We start from the raw sequence: 16241 nt of genomic DNA, 5'->3' as shown, positions 1-16241 counted from the left end.
CTTCAGACCTCTGTGGATTTCTTCCTGTGGACAGTCTAGACACCAGAATTCTCTGGGTTGGAGGTTCTCTGCTAATCACAAGGAAGACAAGTTATTCATTAGCAAGCATCAGCATGCAATTCTCATCAACTCCAGGGGAGAGTTCAACTTGGATTAACAACTGGGACACACAGTGTAGACACTCTGTCACAGGAAGTTCTCCCATATGTCTAACCTAAATCCTTCCTGCAACCATTTAAGCCAGTTTCCTCTCATTCTGACCATGGTAGGAGATAGAGACGGCCAGTCATTAGTTTCAGCTTAAGACCCATCACCTACTTGACCATGGCAGTCAGATTCCTCCTTAGCCTTCTCCAAGATCAGTGACCTGTGTGCTCAAGCAGCTGTTCACAGAGTTGGCACCTGTCCCCAGTTCCTTTCCCCGGTTTCTTTCTCTGTGTATGAGAGTATTTGAAACAGTACTTCCTGGTTCAGGCCTAACCCTTCCTTCCAGGGAGACTGCTGGGGACTAAGGCTAGTCTGAGTAAGCCCCATTCCCAGGTTCCAGCTGCTGGAGAGAGCCAGAGGTGTCGTCCCATCCCCCATGTCTTCGTGGCTTCCTTCAAGGCCTGGGTGGCAGCTGGGATCAGAGATCAAAGATCAGAGGTTTTGTGGGCAAATGAAGAGAGGTCAGAGTTGCTTCCAGGAGATGAGTTGTCCCTCAGCAAGGGAAGGGGGAGGGCACACAAGGATCAGGGACTCCAAGGGGTGGAGATGAGGATGGGTCTTCACTCACAGAGGACCAGAGGCAGAAGAGAGGAGCCAGGGTTGAGCAGAAGATAGGAAGGCTTCCCACCCAGTAAAGGTCACAAAGAGGTTGCAGGGATGGGGGACCTGTATGCTGGGGAGGGGGTAGGGGAAAAGACCATGAAGGTTGGCCTGACCAGGGCAGGCAATGGGCAGGTAAGAAAGCCTCTCTAGGGAGGAAAAACCTCAGGATAGGGAAGTTGTTCCAAGAAGTGGCTGATTCAAACTCAGATTCTGCTCCCCCACTCTGCTGTGTCCTTCAGCACAGGTTCTCTTGGCCCAGTGAATCCCAGGAGCACCTTTCCCCTTTGCCCTCTCTTCTCCCACCCTGTAAGTCCCTTCTGAGTCTTCCGAGCCTTTAGGAATCCAGTCAGGAGGCAAGGACTGGCTGAGGCAAGGACTCTAGCCTGGGGGGTCTCTACACAGAGGACTGAACCTTCTCCCCCGACACTCCCTGCCACCCCCCAGCCTCCCTGCTCACTGGCTAGGGTGGGGACAGGAAGGAGTAGGGAAGGGGAAGCCAGGGGCTCTGGGAAAGTTGCTGTGAAGGCTGCCATAAACCCCAGCCTCCTCCATGGCTGGAAATACCCGCTCGTGGCTCCTGGCCCCAGCTTTCCAGGCATCCCCTGGGTTTGGCAGATGAAGCTGGGGCAGCTGCTGGGTCACCATCAAGCAAGCCCTTGCAGCCAGGCCTATCTCAGCCTCTGTAGCTGCCAAGTCTTTCCACTGCCCCGCCTCTCTCCCCTTCTCTCCTCCAGGCCAGTGCCCAGGAGACCTGGGGAGAGCTTCCTACCCACCATGAGTCACAGTAAAAAGAAGGTTTCAGGACCCTCAGCTTCTCTCTTGCTCCTACTATCTCTGCAGACCAAAGCCATTCTTATGGAGGAGACAGCTGGTCTGCACCAGTTACCTGAGTTCCAGATACCACCCATACTGAGTCTTTAGAGAAAGCCCAGGAGACATGGAACTAGCCTAGGCCCCCCAGGCTCCTGGGTGTCTGGAAGAGAGGCAATGGGAGGCACTCCTGGTCTCAGGAGAAGCCAGAATACCACTCTGACTCATGTCCAGTGGTCCCACCTACTTGGACATCCTTTATTTGGCATATCTGGGTCATGGGTCTTGAGCCATCAGCCAGTGGACAGTCTAGCCCAGTTAGTATTCTCTCTTGGTGACACAGGGAAGGCTGACAGTAGCCTCAAAGATCAGGACAATTCAGAAGCAGCCTCTTCTTCTCTTCATGGCCATTGCTCTGAAATACCAGCCTCCAGGAGGAGAGGTACCAACTTGAGACTTACTCTTGACCTTGGGGGAGAGTCATCTCTAGAAGGCTAAGGGCACAGGCAATCGTTTTACATTTCACATCTTCTCCAAACCCATTCTCAAAACTCCAGTCTCCTCCCTCCAGTCAAGAACTTTGTCACACCCTCTTCCCGTGAAAGGTCCTCAAATGGTTGACCTTTTCACACTTTCCTCTCTCTTTCTACCCCTACCCTTTGCTCCTTGTGTCTCATCCCCTATGAATGTTTGTCTTGGACTCTCCTCTTTCTTCCCCTTCTCCCTGGAATTCATTTGCTGTCAGAGATTACCCCTCTAATCCAAGTCTGCCCTTGGCTGGCTGCATGTCACCTGAGGGAAAGGTGAAAATTATTATTTATTAGGCCTTGCAAATGGGTAATCTGATATAGTCCCTTGGTCACTCTCCCAGATCACTAGTATTATCTCCATTGCACAGATTAGAAAACTAAGGTTTGGGTTGAGGTAATTACAAGACCAAGAACACATGGCTAGGAAGTGCTGGGAGCCAAGTCCCTATCATGTTTATTTACCAGACTGACAAGAAAGGGTGGGCAGAACCCTCATCCCACCTCAGTGTTCCACCCAGCTCAGCCCCCTTAAAATTCTTCAGAACTCAGTGTCCCTCAGTGCCCAAGGCCCTCCCCTTCCTTCTCACAGGGGCCCTCACATTTTATCTTCAGTCACTGCATCCTGTTCCTTCCTTGAACCGCCCCCCCTTCCCAAGCGAGGCCACGGCCAAGTCATCATTTGGTCTCCTTGGCCAGCTTCAGGCCTGACCTATGGGGAACCCACTCTGTCCGCGGGAAAAACCCGGAGCGGGCAGTTCCTTGTAGGGGCTCCCAAGAGAGGTGCACTAAGCCCCGCAGGGCGCTGCCAGCTGAGCGGGAATCCAGTCCTTAACCGCTGGCGCCCCTCGAGGGGAGGGGCGAAGGCGGAGGTGGTTCTGCGGCGGCATCTGTCCCAGGCGGGCGGGAAGCTGCTGCATTAAATTGTAAAATCGATTTATTGACCGGCAGGTGCGAGCAGCGGCAGATGGAGAGTAGCGCTGCCGGGGCGCATCTGCGGGGAGCGGCGGCATCGATCCTGGCCCCCTTTTGAAACCGTCCGTCCTAGTCCTTTCTGCCGGCTCAATCGCAATTGCAGGGCCAAGGTCCGAGAATCAGTGGCGCCTGAGTGGCTAGGGTAGCTCGACGCCCTTCCCCTACCCCCTCCTGGCTGTAGGGCCTGGGCTGAGCCCCCACGGCTGGCAGACTTTGCCAGCCCCACTGCCCCAGTTGGCACGCGGCGGGTCGGGCTGACGCGTGGCAGCGCCCTGTGGCAGATGAGGCACGCGCCGGCCTCATTTCAATGTGAATGGATCGAATGGAGCAGCCATGTGGCAGCAACAGTTTGCAAATCTCCCCGCCTTCTGTGCAGCTCTCGGGCCGCCGCTCCCTGCACGTGGCCCCTTCTCCGCATCCACCACAGCAGCGCCCCTCAAGGCTTAAGCGCTCCGCCCCAGCCAGGCCTGCTTCCCCGCCCCCAACCTGCCCATCGGGCTCTGTGGCAGGGACCCCACTGTGTTTCTACCCTTTTGCAGTGTGCCGGGTCGAGAGCGCTGTCCCCTGGGAGGAATGGAGGAGGTGGGATGAGGGGTAAAACTACTAGAGAACTCGGAGCTGCGCCCACGACTCTGCGCAAGGCTTGTAGGCCACACAGCTGGGAAGAAGTGCAGAGACTTACGGCTCCGGCTCCGGACGTACTCCAGTGACCCGGGGTCAGTCTGAGTGCACTGCGGAAGGCAACCTTGGTGTTTCCTGGCTCCAGGTGCTAGTTCTGCCTGCTGCGGGAATGATGTGTAGTGGTAGCACAATAGCCAAGCTGAAAGGACCGCAAAGTAGAAGACCTCTTGGGGCGGGGGCTGTGGTCCTCAGTGTGAAGTCAGGCTTCCACCCTGGTCTGGCTTCCGACGCTGGGCAGGGTCGAGATTGAGGAACTGTGGATCCGAGAAAGACTCGCAGTTAGTGGGAGCCCAGGTTGGTCTGAACCAAGTCGAAGTCCACTCTCCAGGGCGTGGTCAAGCGTCTACATCAGTCATAGGATCTGTAGACTCTGACGAAGAGTCCCCAATCCAAGTGATCTGCGGCCTCTTTATCGCTTCCCTGCTTCCTACTCTTTTTTTGAGCCCCAAGAATGCAAATTTCATCCTTCCGCTGGAGTGTGGAAGTGAGGTGTTCCAGAATTGGGGTGTCTGTTCAGAAACATTCAGGCCCGTTCACTTGGATTCCCTGCCTGCAGCATTACCCTTTCCGGCTCAGCAATTTGGGCAAAATTCTACCCCAGCAAAATGGAGTAATAGTAGGTACTCAGGGATAAGGATGGGGTCCTGGCCAGGTAGTGAGCTTTTGGACAGCGCCCCATGCAAACAGGTGTTTCTGGTAAGGAGGAAAATTTACTGTTTTCCTCCAGGTTCAGAGACTATCTAGAACACTAGAATCCCTTGCAGTGATCCCAACTTTTGTTTGGTCCTTGACCATGGGCAAAACGTTTTGGGGATGTTAGTCCAGGTGTATAAGAGGATAGAGAAAGTTCCAGATCTGCCAGTATTGATAGAGATGCCTCCTGGGGAAATGGATGTCTCTCTTGAGGGTCAGGGAAGTGCCACATCCAAAAAAAGGATCATGTTTTTATGAACTCCCAGGCCAGGATTTAGGAATGGAAGCGGACAGAGCTAGGTGGGGCTGGATGCCAGCTCAGAGAAGAGCGAGGAGCACCTTCTGGCATCCTAGGCAGGTCTAGAGAGCCATAGAGTATTCACGGAGAGAGGATCTGGAAGCCCACTTGCCAGGATTGCCGGGAGGCACACTCTGGGCTCCCCCTCCCTCGGGCCTGGGACTCCGCCTGCCCATAACCTACATTAACTCTCGGAGCAGCCTGGGCCCATCTGCCGGCCCCCGCCCCACCTCGGTTCCCCACGCCAACCCGCTCGCGCCAGATGGTGGCTGGGAGGGGTGGCCGTGCGTGGGGGACCCCGGAGCCCGTCGCCTCACCTCGCCCCTCCCCCAACCCACGCTCCCAACCTCTTGTATCTCATCCTCCCGCCCCCCAATCCTCCACCACCACCACCCGAGTCAAAAAATCAGACCATGCTTGGCATTGGCAGCTGTTGGGCTCCGCGCCGCGCCCCCCTCCCTGCCTGCGGCCTCCCCCGGGCCCGCGACGCGTCCCCGCTCCCCCCGCACTGATCTTATCGTTCGGCGACAGCCATCACTGCGCCGGCGGGCTGACAGCTGAAGCCACAGGGCCCCCGCCGCCCTCAGCGTCGCAAAGAGAGAGAGACCTCCCGGGCACCCTCGAGACTGGGAGAAGCTGGCCCTCGCGGTCTGCGGCCTCCAGGGATCACGCCGGGTTCCGGGAAAGCAGCTGCGCCGCTGCCTCTCGAAGTGAGGCCACCCGGGAGAGTCGCGCGGGCGAGACGAGTGAAGCCGCCCCAAACTCAAACAACTCGGTGCGACTCCAGTTCCACCTCACATCCTGCCCTATGAAGGAGAGTACTCGGGCCTGCCTGGTCTCAGTCCCTCACCTTGACTCTCCAGTGGCCCGAGTCAACTCTGGAGTCAGGAGAGTTCCTCCCTGCCCCAGCGGAGCTACAGGACGCGGGCGGGGGCTTGGGGTTGCTGGAGTGGGGGGACAGGGTGGGCAATAGGCGATGGAGCTGAAGCTGGACCCAGGTGAGGGAGGCCCTGAAGGAGGAGTCAGAACCTCATTAGCATACAGCTGAGGACGCGCCCCCCTCCTACCTCGGGGACCACGCCCCACCTTCCCCCACCTCGGGGACCAAGTGTCTGGGCACTGGCACCAGCCAAGCCCAGGCTGGGGTCAGAAGTGAGTAGGCACGCGCTGGGCACGCCCCCGCAGCTAGAGAGGGAGACGCCCACCAGGTATACTTGGAAGACCAGAATCTTAGACGCTTGGCTCCTCGCCTTGCTCCGAGTGGTCACTGGGAGGTTAATGCGTGCGTTGGCTTCTCGGCTGAGCAGGGGACGCTAGGTGGGTGGGCGCTGATAGGTTGGAGGCCGATGAGGCGAGGACTCTCGAAGCTCCGGGAAAAAAAAGAAGGAAATAGAGGTCCTCCGGTTCTGGTTTTCGCTTTCTGGGCTTAAGTTCTTTTTACCTGCTCCAAGACTGCAGGTAAATAACGCCCGCCGCCGAGGCACCGCCTACGGGGACTCCCTAGTGTCTCCGCCTCCTGGACCATCCGGGAACCACCCGCTGACCCCCCTCTGTTTCCCTCCGCCACCCTCCTATCCTCCGGCAGCCAGGGTCTCAGCCCTTAGCCAGGCGATCATCTCGGCACGCGCAGAGCTGGGGGGTGGGGGCCCAGTGTTTCAGAGAGGAACCAAGGGGCGGGGACTTGCGCGCGACTGGCTAGCTGGGGTGAGGGGGTAGCGGGGGCGGAGGCCCCCTCCGGTCGGTGCTGGGACTGTAGCGGCTAGAAGCCCGAAGGGGAGGGGAGAGTGACCATGAGTCTGTCTGAGTGACAGGCGGCGAGCAGAGGAGCCAATATATATAAGGAAGGCTCCGGAGCTCGCAGGTTTCAGTAGCGGCGCTGTGCGCAGGCCAGGAACACGAGGCCGAGAGCCGAAGCTCAAGCCGCTTCGGTGCAGTGTACCTCGGCATCAGCCCACTTGCAGCCCTAGGATTATCTCGAGGACACGTCCTTATCACTGCCGCCGCCCAGTCGCCCTCACCTGGATTACCTATCGAGGCAGCTGCAACGGAGCTAGGGAGAGGGCGACAAGGGAACAGCATACCGAGAGAAGCCAGTTTTTTCAGGAATCCTGTTGGCTGGAGGACGCGCGGGAAAGCGGCATCCCCAACAGAACCAGGTTCAGGGCCGGCGAGTGGAGAAAGCGACGCCCCAGGGGATGGCAGCCGCGGTTAGGAGCGCCTTTGGCTGGGCGCTACTGCTGCTGGTGGCACTTTGGCAGCAGGTAACGTCCCGCGCCCTCTCCGCCCCCTCCCGCCACGCTCCGGGCCTGAGTCCCGGCGCCCGCTGAGCTGACCGCTCCCCTCCCTCCTTCCCTCGGTCCCTGTGCAATAGCGCGCGGCGGGCGCAGGCGTCTTCCAGCTGCAGCTGCAGGAGTTCGCCAACGAGCGCGGCTTATTGGCCAGTGGGCGGCCGTGTGAGCCCGGTTGCCGGACTTTCTTCCGCGTCTGCCTTAAGCATTACCAAGCTGTCGTCTCTCCCGGGCCCTGCACCTTCGGCAGCGTCTCCACGCCGGTATTGGGCACCAACTCCTTCGCGGTCAAGGATGACAGTAGCGGCGGGGGCCGAAATCCTCTCCAACTGCCCTTCAATTTCACCTGGCCGGTGAGCACAGCCCGGGTGCATTGGGAGGTCACGGAAGCCGAAAGGAGGGAGTGCCCTGGGACCAAAGCCCTCTCCCTAGAATTCCTCCCCGCTTCCTCAAAAACGCCCAGGGACGCATTCTCTCCTGGCCCATTCTTTTCGATTCTCTCCTGGGATCTCATCCATGGAGAAGGCTCTCACCAGTCTCCGCCTTCCCAGTTTTACGCTCCCCCCCCCCCAAGCTCTTGGGACACTGTTTGCATTATCTACCACTCTGGCTTAGCAGAAATCATCCCCTACACACATGGCTTTCACTTACACTCCTCCATCCTTCATCCCTCCCCCTACTCTTGGGTTCTCTTCTCGTTTTCCCAGCTTCTGCACTACACTGTGGGCAGACCCGTTATGTTGACCCGGGCGCAGTAACTGTATCCTGCAATTAGATTAATTAAATCGGCTGCCACAAGGCACCCCCTTCTCTCTCGCCCTGCTCATCTCACTCTCTCTCTCTCGGTCCCCCACCCCCTTTCGCTTCCCAGGGTACCTTCTCACTCATCATAGAAGCTTGGCACACGCCAGGAGACGACCTGCGACCAGGTGAGTAGCTCTTCTTCAGCCACAGGGGGGCGACACCGCACAGCGCCGAAAGAGTTAACCTGTTATAGGCGGGGGAAGTGCGGGGTTGGGAGTGGGGGGCAGGACGCTTAGCTTGGCTTGGAGCTGCGCGCCGCGCTGGACGCTCGGATTCCGCTTGCTGCCTGGACTCAGAGCACAATTGCGTTTCCTGAGGGTTATTTTTGGCGTGGGAACGCGGGGAGCACGGCGGTGAGAAAGGCTGAAGCTGCCAGCACCGCTGACGGGCCCCTTCCTGTATTTTACACCTTTCGTGAATTCCGCTCCTTTGGAAAGGGAATAATGGCTTTGGGATGTTGTTCTGACACAGAGGAAAAGGATATTTCAGCAGCACAACAATTCTCACTTTGAAAAGGAAAAAGAAAACCATTACCTACCTCTGGGGGCAGAACCCTTGAATGGATACCAAAGGACCCCCCTGCTCCCAGTCCTTCTTGCCCTGGGAAGCTTTTCTTTTTCTTTCTTTTTTTCCCTCCCGTTTTTTCCACTCTGTCTGCTTTTCCTCTTTTTCCTCCCTATCTGCCTCTAGAACACTGGGATATCCTAACATCCTTCTATTGTCCCCTTTTTGAATGATATCAGGTCCCCTGCACATGCATACACATAGAGCAGCTGAACAGTAGGACTTGTGTCTCAGGGTCCCTCTGGCCTGTGCTTGCTGGCAAGTGGGGGTCATATGGTCAACTAGGCTGATTTGTTGGCTGACCATTATAATCACAACTGGGGAGAGGGGCACTGGCCAGTAAGTTACCTGCACTCTTGGGACAGGCTGCCTTACCTTGACCTGACCCTCTGTCCTTTCAGAGGCCTTGCCACCAGATGCACTCATCAGCAATATTGCCATCCATGGTTCCCTAGCTGTGGGTCAGAACTGGTTACCATATGAGCAAAACAGCACCCTGACAAGGCTGCGCTACTCTTACCGGGTCATCTGCAGTGACAACTACTATGGAGAAAACTGCTCTCGCCTATGCAAGAAGCGCGATGACCACTTCGGCCACTATGTGTGCCAGCCAGATGGCAGCCTATCCTGCTTGCCCGGTTGGACTGGGGAGTACTGTGATCAGCGTAAGCAGCCAAGCCCCTATAAGTGCATACGGGAGGTCCCCCAGCAAGCATGGTGAACTTTTCTTGGCTTCTGCCTATCTCCCTCACAGAACAAGCCTGGGCTACCTACTAGCTAGGCCTCAGGGCCACCTCCGGATGCTGAGCAGGGCTTGTGCTCAGACCTCTTCTCTCTTCCTAATCCTCCTCCCCATCATGCCAAAGCCCACAAAGAATCCCCATATTGAATTCCATCCAGCATGGATTCTTTTTCCCTGTGTCATTGTTTCCCTTTGAGAAGACATGGCTTCTCTGGGAGGCTGAGATGGGGAAGTGAGCCCAGGATAGCAGGGGTACCCCCAGGCCTGGAGTGTCAGCATCCTTGGTACTCCATCCTCATCAAGCCCTGTCTTCTTTCGTTAGCTATCTGTCTATCTGGCTGCCATGAACAGAACGGCTACTGCAGCAAGCCAGCTGAGTGCCTGTGAGTAAGGGACAGGAAGTGGGGCAGGGAACCCTGCCTTGGCCAGGCCTCTTATCTCATTCTCAGCCTCCTTTTGTCCCACAGCTGTCGCCCAGGTTGGCAGGGTCGTCTGTGCAATGAATGTATCCCCCACAATGGCTGTCACCACGGCACCTGCAGCATCCCCTGGCAGTGTACCTGTGACGAAGGTTGGGGAGGACTGTTCTGTGACCAAGGTGAGTCAGGGAGGGAGAGATGAGGCAGGGACTGGAAATGAGACACAGTGTCTGGACCCTTCTTCCATGGCAGCTGCTAACTTGGCTTTGCCATTGTCCTTCAAGGACCTTGGGACTTTTTAAAGAATCTTTACAACTAGCCTTAAATAAGTTTGTGGGTCCTTCCCCAGGTGCTAGAGAAACCTGGTGGTTAAAGAAGCCAGGAGGGTGACAGATTGGCAGCCTGGAAGTTGCACTCATAAATTCTAGCAAAGCCAAAGGGAAAGAGATGCCAGGCTCAGTTCCTCTTTCTGCCTTGTAGTTACCTATTAACCCTCTGAATGTTTGCTTACCTTGCAAGGCTGTTTGAGCAGCTCTCCCCTAAACAGCTGTCTGGTGGGGTGTGCCCACCAGCCGCTCAGGGCTGTGGCTGAGGTGGGCCTCTGGGTGGAGGGAGTGACATCCAACTGACTTTTCAGTGTGGGCACAAACAACCTCTCCTTCTCCCCCCGTGGCACCTGCCAGGCAGCTGCTTCAGCCCATGCAGTCTCTGCTTGGCATTTGGGGCTAGTCATTCTTCTGACTGTACATGAATCTTTGAGCCCCGACTTTGGGGAAAGGTCTTTCTTTCTACATCCTAGTAGCCAGCTAGAGCATGTGCCTCCCATTTTCAGAGTCCTTTGGTGTGCCAGAAACACCTTTGCTGCCTCAGAGACACTATATAAGACTGGTTAGAGTGGGGAGGGATTTTCCAGGCTTAAAGAACTTGCCTGGGCCCTGACTTGCTATTGACAAGGGAGCGAAATTAGGTCCCTGTACTGTATTGTGTTTGTATGTGTGTGTATTCCTCTCCTCTCCATTCCCCCAACGCCAACATACACACACCTGGTTCCTACTCATTCTCTCTCCTCTGTCCACATTTGATCCCAGATGACACAATCATATACTCATCATATGCAAACACAGCCCTCACAGTTTCTATATTTGCTCTGTCTGGTTCTCCCTCCCTACCCTTCCCCAATAAGAAAACAAATACTTACAATTCAAAATACCCTTTTAACACCTCCTCCTTTAAAAAATGCTTGATCATTGGGGCTGAGGCTATAGCTCAGTGGCAGAGCACTTGCCTAGCATGTGTAAGACACTGGGTTTTGATCTTTAGCACCACATAAAAATAAATACATAAAATAAAGGCATGCTGTCCATCTACAACTGCAAAATTTTTTTTTAATTAAAATAAAATGCTTGTCACTACCTATGGTAGTTCTTATCTCCCCTGTACTATTTCCACCTGTTGAAATTTTACCCCTTTTCAGGTTTCTCTTGGCTTCTCGCCCTCCATGGAGCCTTTTGTGACTTCTTCCCTGACCCAAGGCCTTGCTCTCCTTTCCTCTGCCTCTTCCTATCTTCACCCTCCTCTGGCTGCAAGTGTTTATCAGCTTACCTGGCAGGAAGTTATCCAATTGTTTTATCAGCCTTGATTGATTGCATTGGTCATATTGGTTCCAGGTGCATCAACATACATGATTTCATTGGCAGGGAAGGAACGATAATTGTGCCTGGAAGACTGAGTTGAAGCCTCTTTGGGCCAAACCATGGGGATGAATTTGCACTATAAGGAGCCTGGAGGTGGGAGTATCTCTGGCTTTGCTCAGCTGGTTGGTTTCTGTCTCTGCAGATCTCAACTATTGTACCCACCATTCCCCGTGCAAGAACGGTGCAACATGCTCCAACAGTGGCCAGAGGAGTTATACCTGCACATGTCGCCCAGGTTACACTGGTGTGGACTGTGAGCTGGAACTCAAGGAATGTGACAGCAATCCTTGTCGCAATGGAGGCAGCTGTAAGGTGAGGCCCAGGCCAGAATAAGAAACAGAAGTCTAGCCAGGTGGTATCCAGGCATCTCCAGTCTAGGCAGCCAATTGATGTGCAGTCATGGATAGGCGCTGTGGGCAACTGGAGCCCAGCACTCCCATCACACACACCCAGGGTGTGACTTTTGCCCTTTATGTTTTTTCTCTAGGACCAGGAAAATGGCTACCACTGCCTGTGTCATCCTGGCTACTATGGGCTACACTGTGAACATAGCACCTTGACCTGTGCTGACTCTCCCTGCTTCAATGGAGGCTCCTGCCGTGAGCGTAATCAAGGGGCCAGTTATGCCTGTGAATGTCCCCCCAATTTCACTGGCTCCAACTGTGAGAAGAAAGTAGACAGATGCACCAGTAATCCATGTGCCAATGGTAAGTTCACTTGCCTTGCTAAGAGCCTTCTGGTGAGGAGATGCTGAACAGCCAGGCACAATGATGCATGCGTTAATCCCAGCAACTGTGAGGCAGAGGCAGGAGGATTGCAGGTTTGGAGTCACCGACTTAACAAGGCCCTCAGCAACTTAGTGAGACCCTATCTCAAAATAAAATAAATAAGTACAGTGGTAAAGTGGTAAAGTGCCCCTGGATTCAATCCCCAGTACATAAAAAGGTACTGAACATTCTAGATGCCTTGTGCCACACTGTTCTATGTGGGCACCAAAAAAGATGAGGCCTCCAAGAGCAGGGCTGACTAGCATCCATCACTAGCCTCCTTTGAGGACGGACATGAAGCCTCCAACATCCCTTTCTCCAGCTCAGAACTTCCTGGAGCCACAATTTCTTCACCACTGAGTGGGAAAATATAATTCCTATTCTCTGTCTTTGATGTGGCTGTGAAGATGAAATGAAACAATGATAATTAAATTTATTTGAGCAGTTACTACTTACCATAAGGTGCTCTTGACTTCATGAACCTTCCTCCCTAATCCTCAGAGGTATTCTATGAGGGGATAGCTGAGGCTTAGGGATAAGGTAAAGTGACAGGCATCAGATCCCCAGCTAGAGAGAGCCAGCTGAGATTAAAACCTAAGCATATATGTCTTATTCCAAGGTTTTACAAAATGCTAGTTATTTTTATATATGAGTCCACTGAGGCATAGAGAACTAGGTTCACCCCAAACTCTAGGTCTCTTGGGTGTTTGCACAGTTCTCTCTTTGCAGTAGATTCTGTCCATGTTGGTTGTGTGCATGGAGATGGAAGGGCTTAAACTCACTGCTGGGATGGGTCCCCCACCCCCTGCACCTGGAGATTCCCAGACTTTTGTTGACTTGTGCTCTGTGTCTTCTCACAGGGGGCCAGTGCCTAAGCAGAGGTCCAAGCCGCATGTGCCGCTGCCGTCCTGGATTTACAGGCACCCACTGTGAAATTCACATCAGTGACTGTGCCCGCAGCCCTTGTGCCCGTGGTGGCACTTGCCATGACCTGGAGAATGGGTTCATGTGCACCTGCCCTGCTGGCTTCTCTGGCAGGCGCTGTGAGGTGCGGATACCCAGTGATGCCTGTGCCTCAGGGCCCTGCTTCAATGGGGCCACCTGCTACACTGGCCTCTCCCTGGACAACTTTGTCTGCAACTGCCCTTATGGCTTTGTGGGCAGCCGCTGCGAGTTCCCTGTGGGGTTGCCACCCAGCTTCCCGTGGGTGGCTGTCTCCCTGGGTGTGGGACTGGTGGTGGTGCTGGTGTTGCTGGGCATGGTAGCAGTGGCTGTGCGACAACTGCGGCTTCGGCGACCGGATGATGGCAGCAGGGAGGCCATGAACAACTTGTCGGACTTTCAGAAGGACAACCTGATCCCTGCTGCCCAGCTCAAGAACACAAACCAGAAGAAGGAATTAGAGGTGGATTGTGGCATGGACAAGTCCAACTGTGGCAAACAGCAGAACCACACATTGGACTATAATCTGGCCCCAGGGCCCCTGGGGCGGGGAACCTTACCTGGAAAGTATCCCCACAGTGACAAGAGCTTAGGAGAGAAAGTGCCACTGCGGTTACACAGGTGAGTTGCGCTTGAAGGCCCAGGGCCTGGTCGTGGACTCCTAGGTGGTCTTGCCCAGGCTCCTAGGTAATGGAGGGAGACTGGCTCCAGGCCCTGACTGCTTTTAAACAAATGGGGTTTTGTTACTGACTGGAGGATCCAATGGCAAGATTTCTGCTAGGAGACTAGGTGTAGTGATATAAGTGGTATAATCACAGCTACTTGGGAGGCTGAGGCAGGAGCATCATGAGTTTGGGATCATTCTTAGCAACATACAAAGACTCTATCACCAAGAAAAAAAAAATTCTATAGGGGTCCTTTGCTAGGGAAAGTCCTCTTATTCATTCGTTCATTCATTCATTCACAAATGTCTAGGACCCATAGTGTTTCTCTTATGACTTCCATTTTCGATGGTGTGGCTCTAGTAGCTAGGCTGACTTTCTAGATGTTAGTGGTATGGTTGGGGTCCTGTAGCTCTCAGGAGCCTGTGATAACTGCCCCCCTTAAAAGGCCACCATTGGGTACCTCTGGCCCATTTCTTCCCCCCGGACCACCTGTGTAAGTGCTCTTTCGCTCTACAGGGTCCAGATTATTGCCCCTGCCCTCCCCCTATCTTTCCTTCCTTCTCTCCCTCACACTCACCCGGTCTTATGTTCCCTCAGTGAAAAGCCAGAGTGTCGAATATCAGCGATATGCTCCCCCAGGGACTCCATGTACCAGTCTGTGTGTTTGATATCAGAAGAGAGGAACGAATGTGTCATTGCCACGGAGGTGAGTGTTAGACTTGCCTCCCTGCCAGCTTGTCCTCCGCCGCTTTGTGTGGATGGGAAAGTGGTCTGGTCACTCTTGACCCCATGAGCCACTCCTGAAGGGTCGATCAGAACCCCTCCTTGGCAGACCACATTCAGTGGTTTTTGGTCTCTGCTGGCCTTGTTGCTAAAGAGGGTTTGAAACAGGAGTCAGGTGGCACACTTGGCCTGGTCTCTCTTGCTGCGTTGGTTCTAGGCAGGGAAACCACAATACCTGGCCATTTCCCAGGTGCTGATGGGTGAGAATGGTTGCCTCATGACCTCTTCTCACTTCCCTGGATTCCTCCACTGGACTACCTCATGAGTGAAAGCTCCCAGGCATCTGTTTTTGTTGGAGTAGAAGCCTAGGGGAACTGTCTTCCCTTCCCATCTTCCCTGTCTGCTCCATTGGCTTCTCCCAGGAAGGTCCAGGGAAGTTCCAGATGAAATGCTTATGCCCAGGGTAACACATTTCCCCATTTGTACCTTCCACAGGTATAAGGCATAAGCCTACCCAGAATACCCCAGCTTTGGCCCAGCAGCTGGACCTTCCTTCTGCATTGTTTACATTGCATCCTGGATGGGACGTCTTTAATATGCACCGTGCTGCTCTCAGGAGGAGGAGGGGATGGCATGAACTGGACAGATTGTGAACTTGCCAAGAGATGCACCGCCCCTGCATACCTTTGAGTATCTGTCTGGCATCAGATTAGCAGCTGTGCCAGCCAAGGGAACAGAGGAGAGGAGAGGTGCCACTTGGGCCTGCTCTTTCAGCAGTGGCCTTCAGAGGGCTCTTTCTGGGGCTCTGGCCTGTTTTCTAGAGAGTGGCAGTGGCCCCATGGGGCTCGGAGCTGCTGTGGCATCCATTGGCATCTGTGTTTCCCAAGTGCCTTTGGCCCAGGCTCCAAAGTGATAACTGGGCCCAAATCAGAAAGGAGAAAGGGGGCCAGTAAGGGCAGGTCTTCCTTTGGGCAGGAAAGCCACTGGGTACAGCTCTTGTCAGGGGTTGCCCTGCAGGTGAAGGAACACAAGAAGAAAGAGGAGCACTTTCTGCCCCATGCCTCTAAGCACTGCATGTGGGCCTTGCCTGGAAATGCCACCCAGCCTCTTGCTGGCCTAGGCCCACTGGGCAAGAGCATTGATAAATCTTACCCAGATTCTACCACCTTCTGGCCCTGGGAGCAGATGGGGTGAGGGCCTGACCCTTCTGCCAGCCAGGGGTGCCACTGGTGAGCTCAGGGCAGTTATGTTGGAAATGCCAACAAGGGAGAAATCAGGTGCTGCTGTCACCTGAGCTTCTTCCTGCCTCAAACCCATTCCTACAACCATGAGCCTGGGCTCTGCCCATGCCCATTACTGCTCCCAGAACACCCCCGAAGCCCATCTTCAGAAATCAATAATATGAGTTTTATTTTTTTTTTTTGTAGTTTATTTTGGAATCTAGTATTTCGATAATTTAAGAATCAGAAGCACTGGCCTTTCTACATTTTATAACATTATTTTGTATATAATGTGTATTTATAATATGGAACAGATGTGTATAGGAATTTATTACTTCTTGGGTCCTGTCTTTGTTGTGGTAGGAATGGGAATTCTCCAGCCTTCTCAACCCAAAGAATTCTTAACACCCCTTTCTCATACTGCCACCAAGTGCCCACTGGGACTGTGCATACACTTGAATTTGACATGTTATATGAAGACCCCTTGTTCCCATCCAGTCACTTGGTGTTTGTGCCAGTTACAGGAGCATGCATCTCACCCATTTCACCCCACTCTGGGCCAGCCTTCCTTGCCTGATGACTCTGAGGCTGGTTGCTATGCCCCACTTTCTCCTTTATG

At 54.3% G+C, this 16241-nt stretch overlaps 1 protein-coding gene and 1 long non-coding RNA gene across 4 annotated transcripts; one reads left to right on the top strand and one right to left on the bottom strand.

Moving 5' to 3' along the window:
- Positions 1-2571: 2571 nt before the first annotated feature.
- On the bottom strand, positions 2572-6533 carry LOC107138212. 3 transcript variants are annotated; one of them, XR_007343979.1, is made up of 3 exons: positions 5891-6533; positions 5645-5804; positions 2572-4057 (listed from the first exon to the last, which is right to left on the bottom strand). It is a non-coding gene; the product is annotated as an uncharacterized LOC107138212 (long non-coding RNA). The 3 variants fall into 3 exon arrangements; XR_007343978.1 differs by having other exon boundaries at positions 6000-6533; XR_001502983.2 differs by having other exon boundaries at positions 5645-6533.
- A 126-nt stretch (positions 6534-6659) lies between these two features.
- Positions 6660-15953, top strand: Dll4 (delta like canonical Notch ligand 4). The gene is made up of 11 exons (XM_015480810.2): positions 6660-7055; positions 7166-7435; positions 7954-8011; positions 8852-9115; positions 9515-9575; positions 9660-9790; positions 11448-11617; positions 11793-12012; positions 12933-13635; positions 14277-14385; positions 14898-15953. The coding sequence occupies exons 1-11, from the start codon at positions 6990-6992 to the stop codon at positions 14901-14903; spliced, it is 2058 nt and encodes a 685-aa protein (XP_015336296.1). The 5' UTR covers positions 6660-6989; the 3' UTR covers positions 14904-15953.
- The last annotated feature ends 288 nt before the right edge of the window (positions 15954-16241 follow it).

The sequence above is a fragment of the Marmota marmota genome, unplaced genomic scaffold, assembly GCF_001458135.2.
Source record: "Marmota marmota marmota unplaced genomic scaffold, marMar, whole genome shotgun sequence".
Classification (NCBI taxonomy): domain Eukaryota; kingdom Metazoa; phylum Chordata; class Mammalia; order Rodentia; family Sciuridae; genus Marmota; species Marmota marmota.
This window is presented reverse-complemented; position numbering and strand designations above follow the sequence as displayed.

Excerpts from the sequence above, each read along its gene's own strand:
- Dll4 (XM_015480810.2), top strand. The coding sequence starts at position 6,990 with ATGGCAGCCGCGGTTAGGAGCGCCTTTGGCTGGGCGCTACTGCTGCTG. Across the intron at positions 8,012-8,851 it reads AGGAGACGACCTGCGACCAG|AGGCCTTGCCACCAGATGCA; the intron begins GTGAGTAGCTCT and ends CTGTCCTTTCAG. Across the intron at positions 11,618-11,792 it reads GCAATGGAGGCAGCTGTAAG|GACCAGGAAAATGGCTACCA; the intron begins GTGAGGCCCAGG and ends TTTTTTCTCTAG.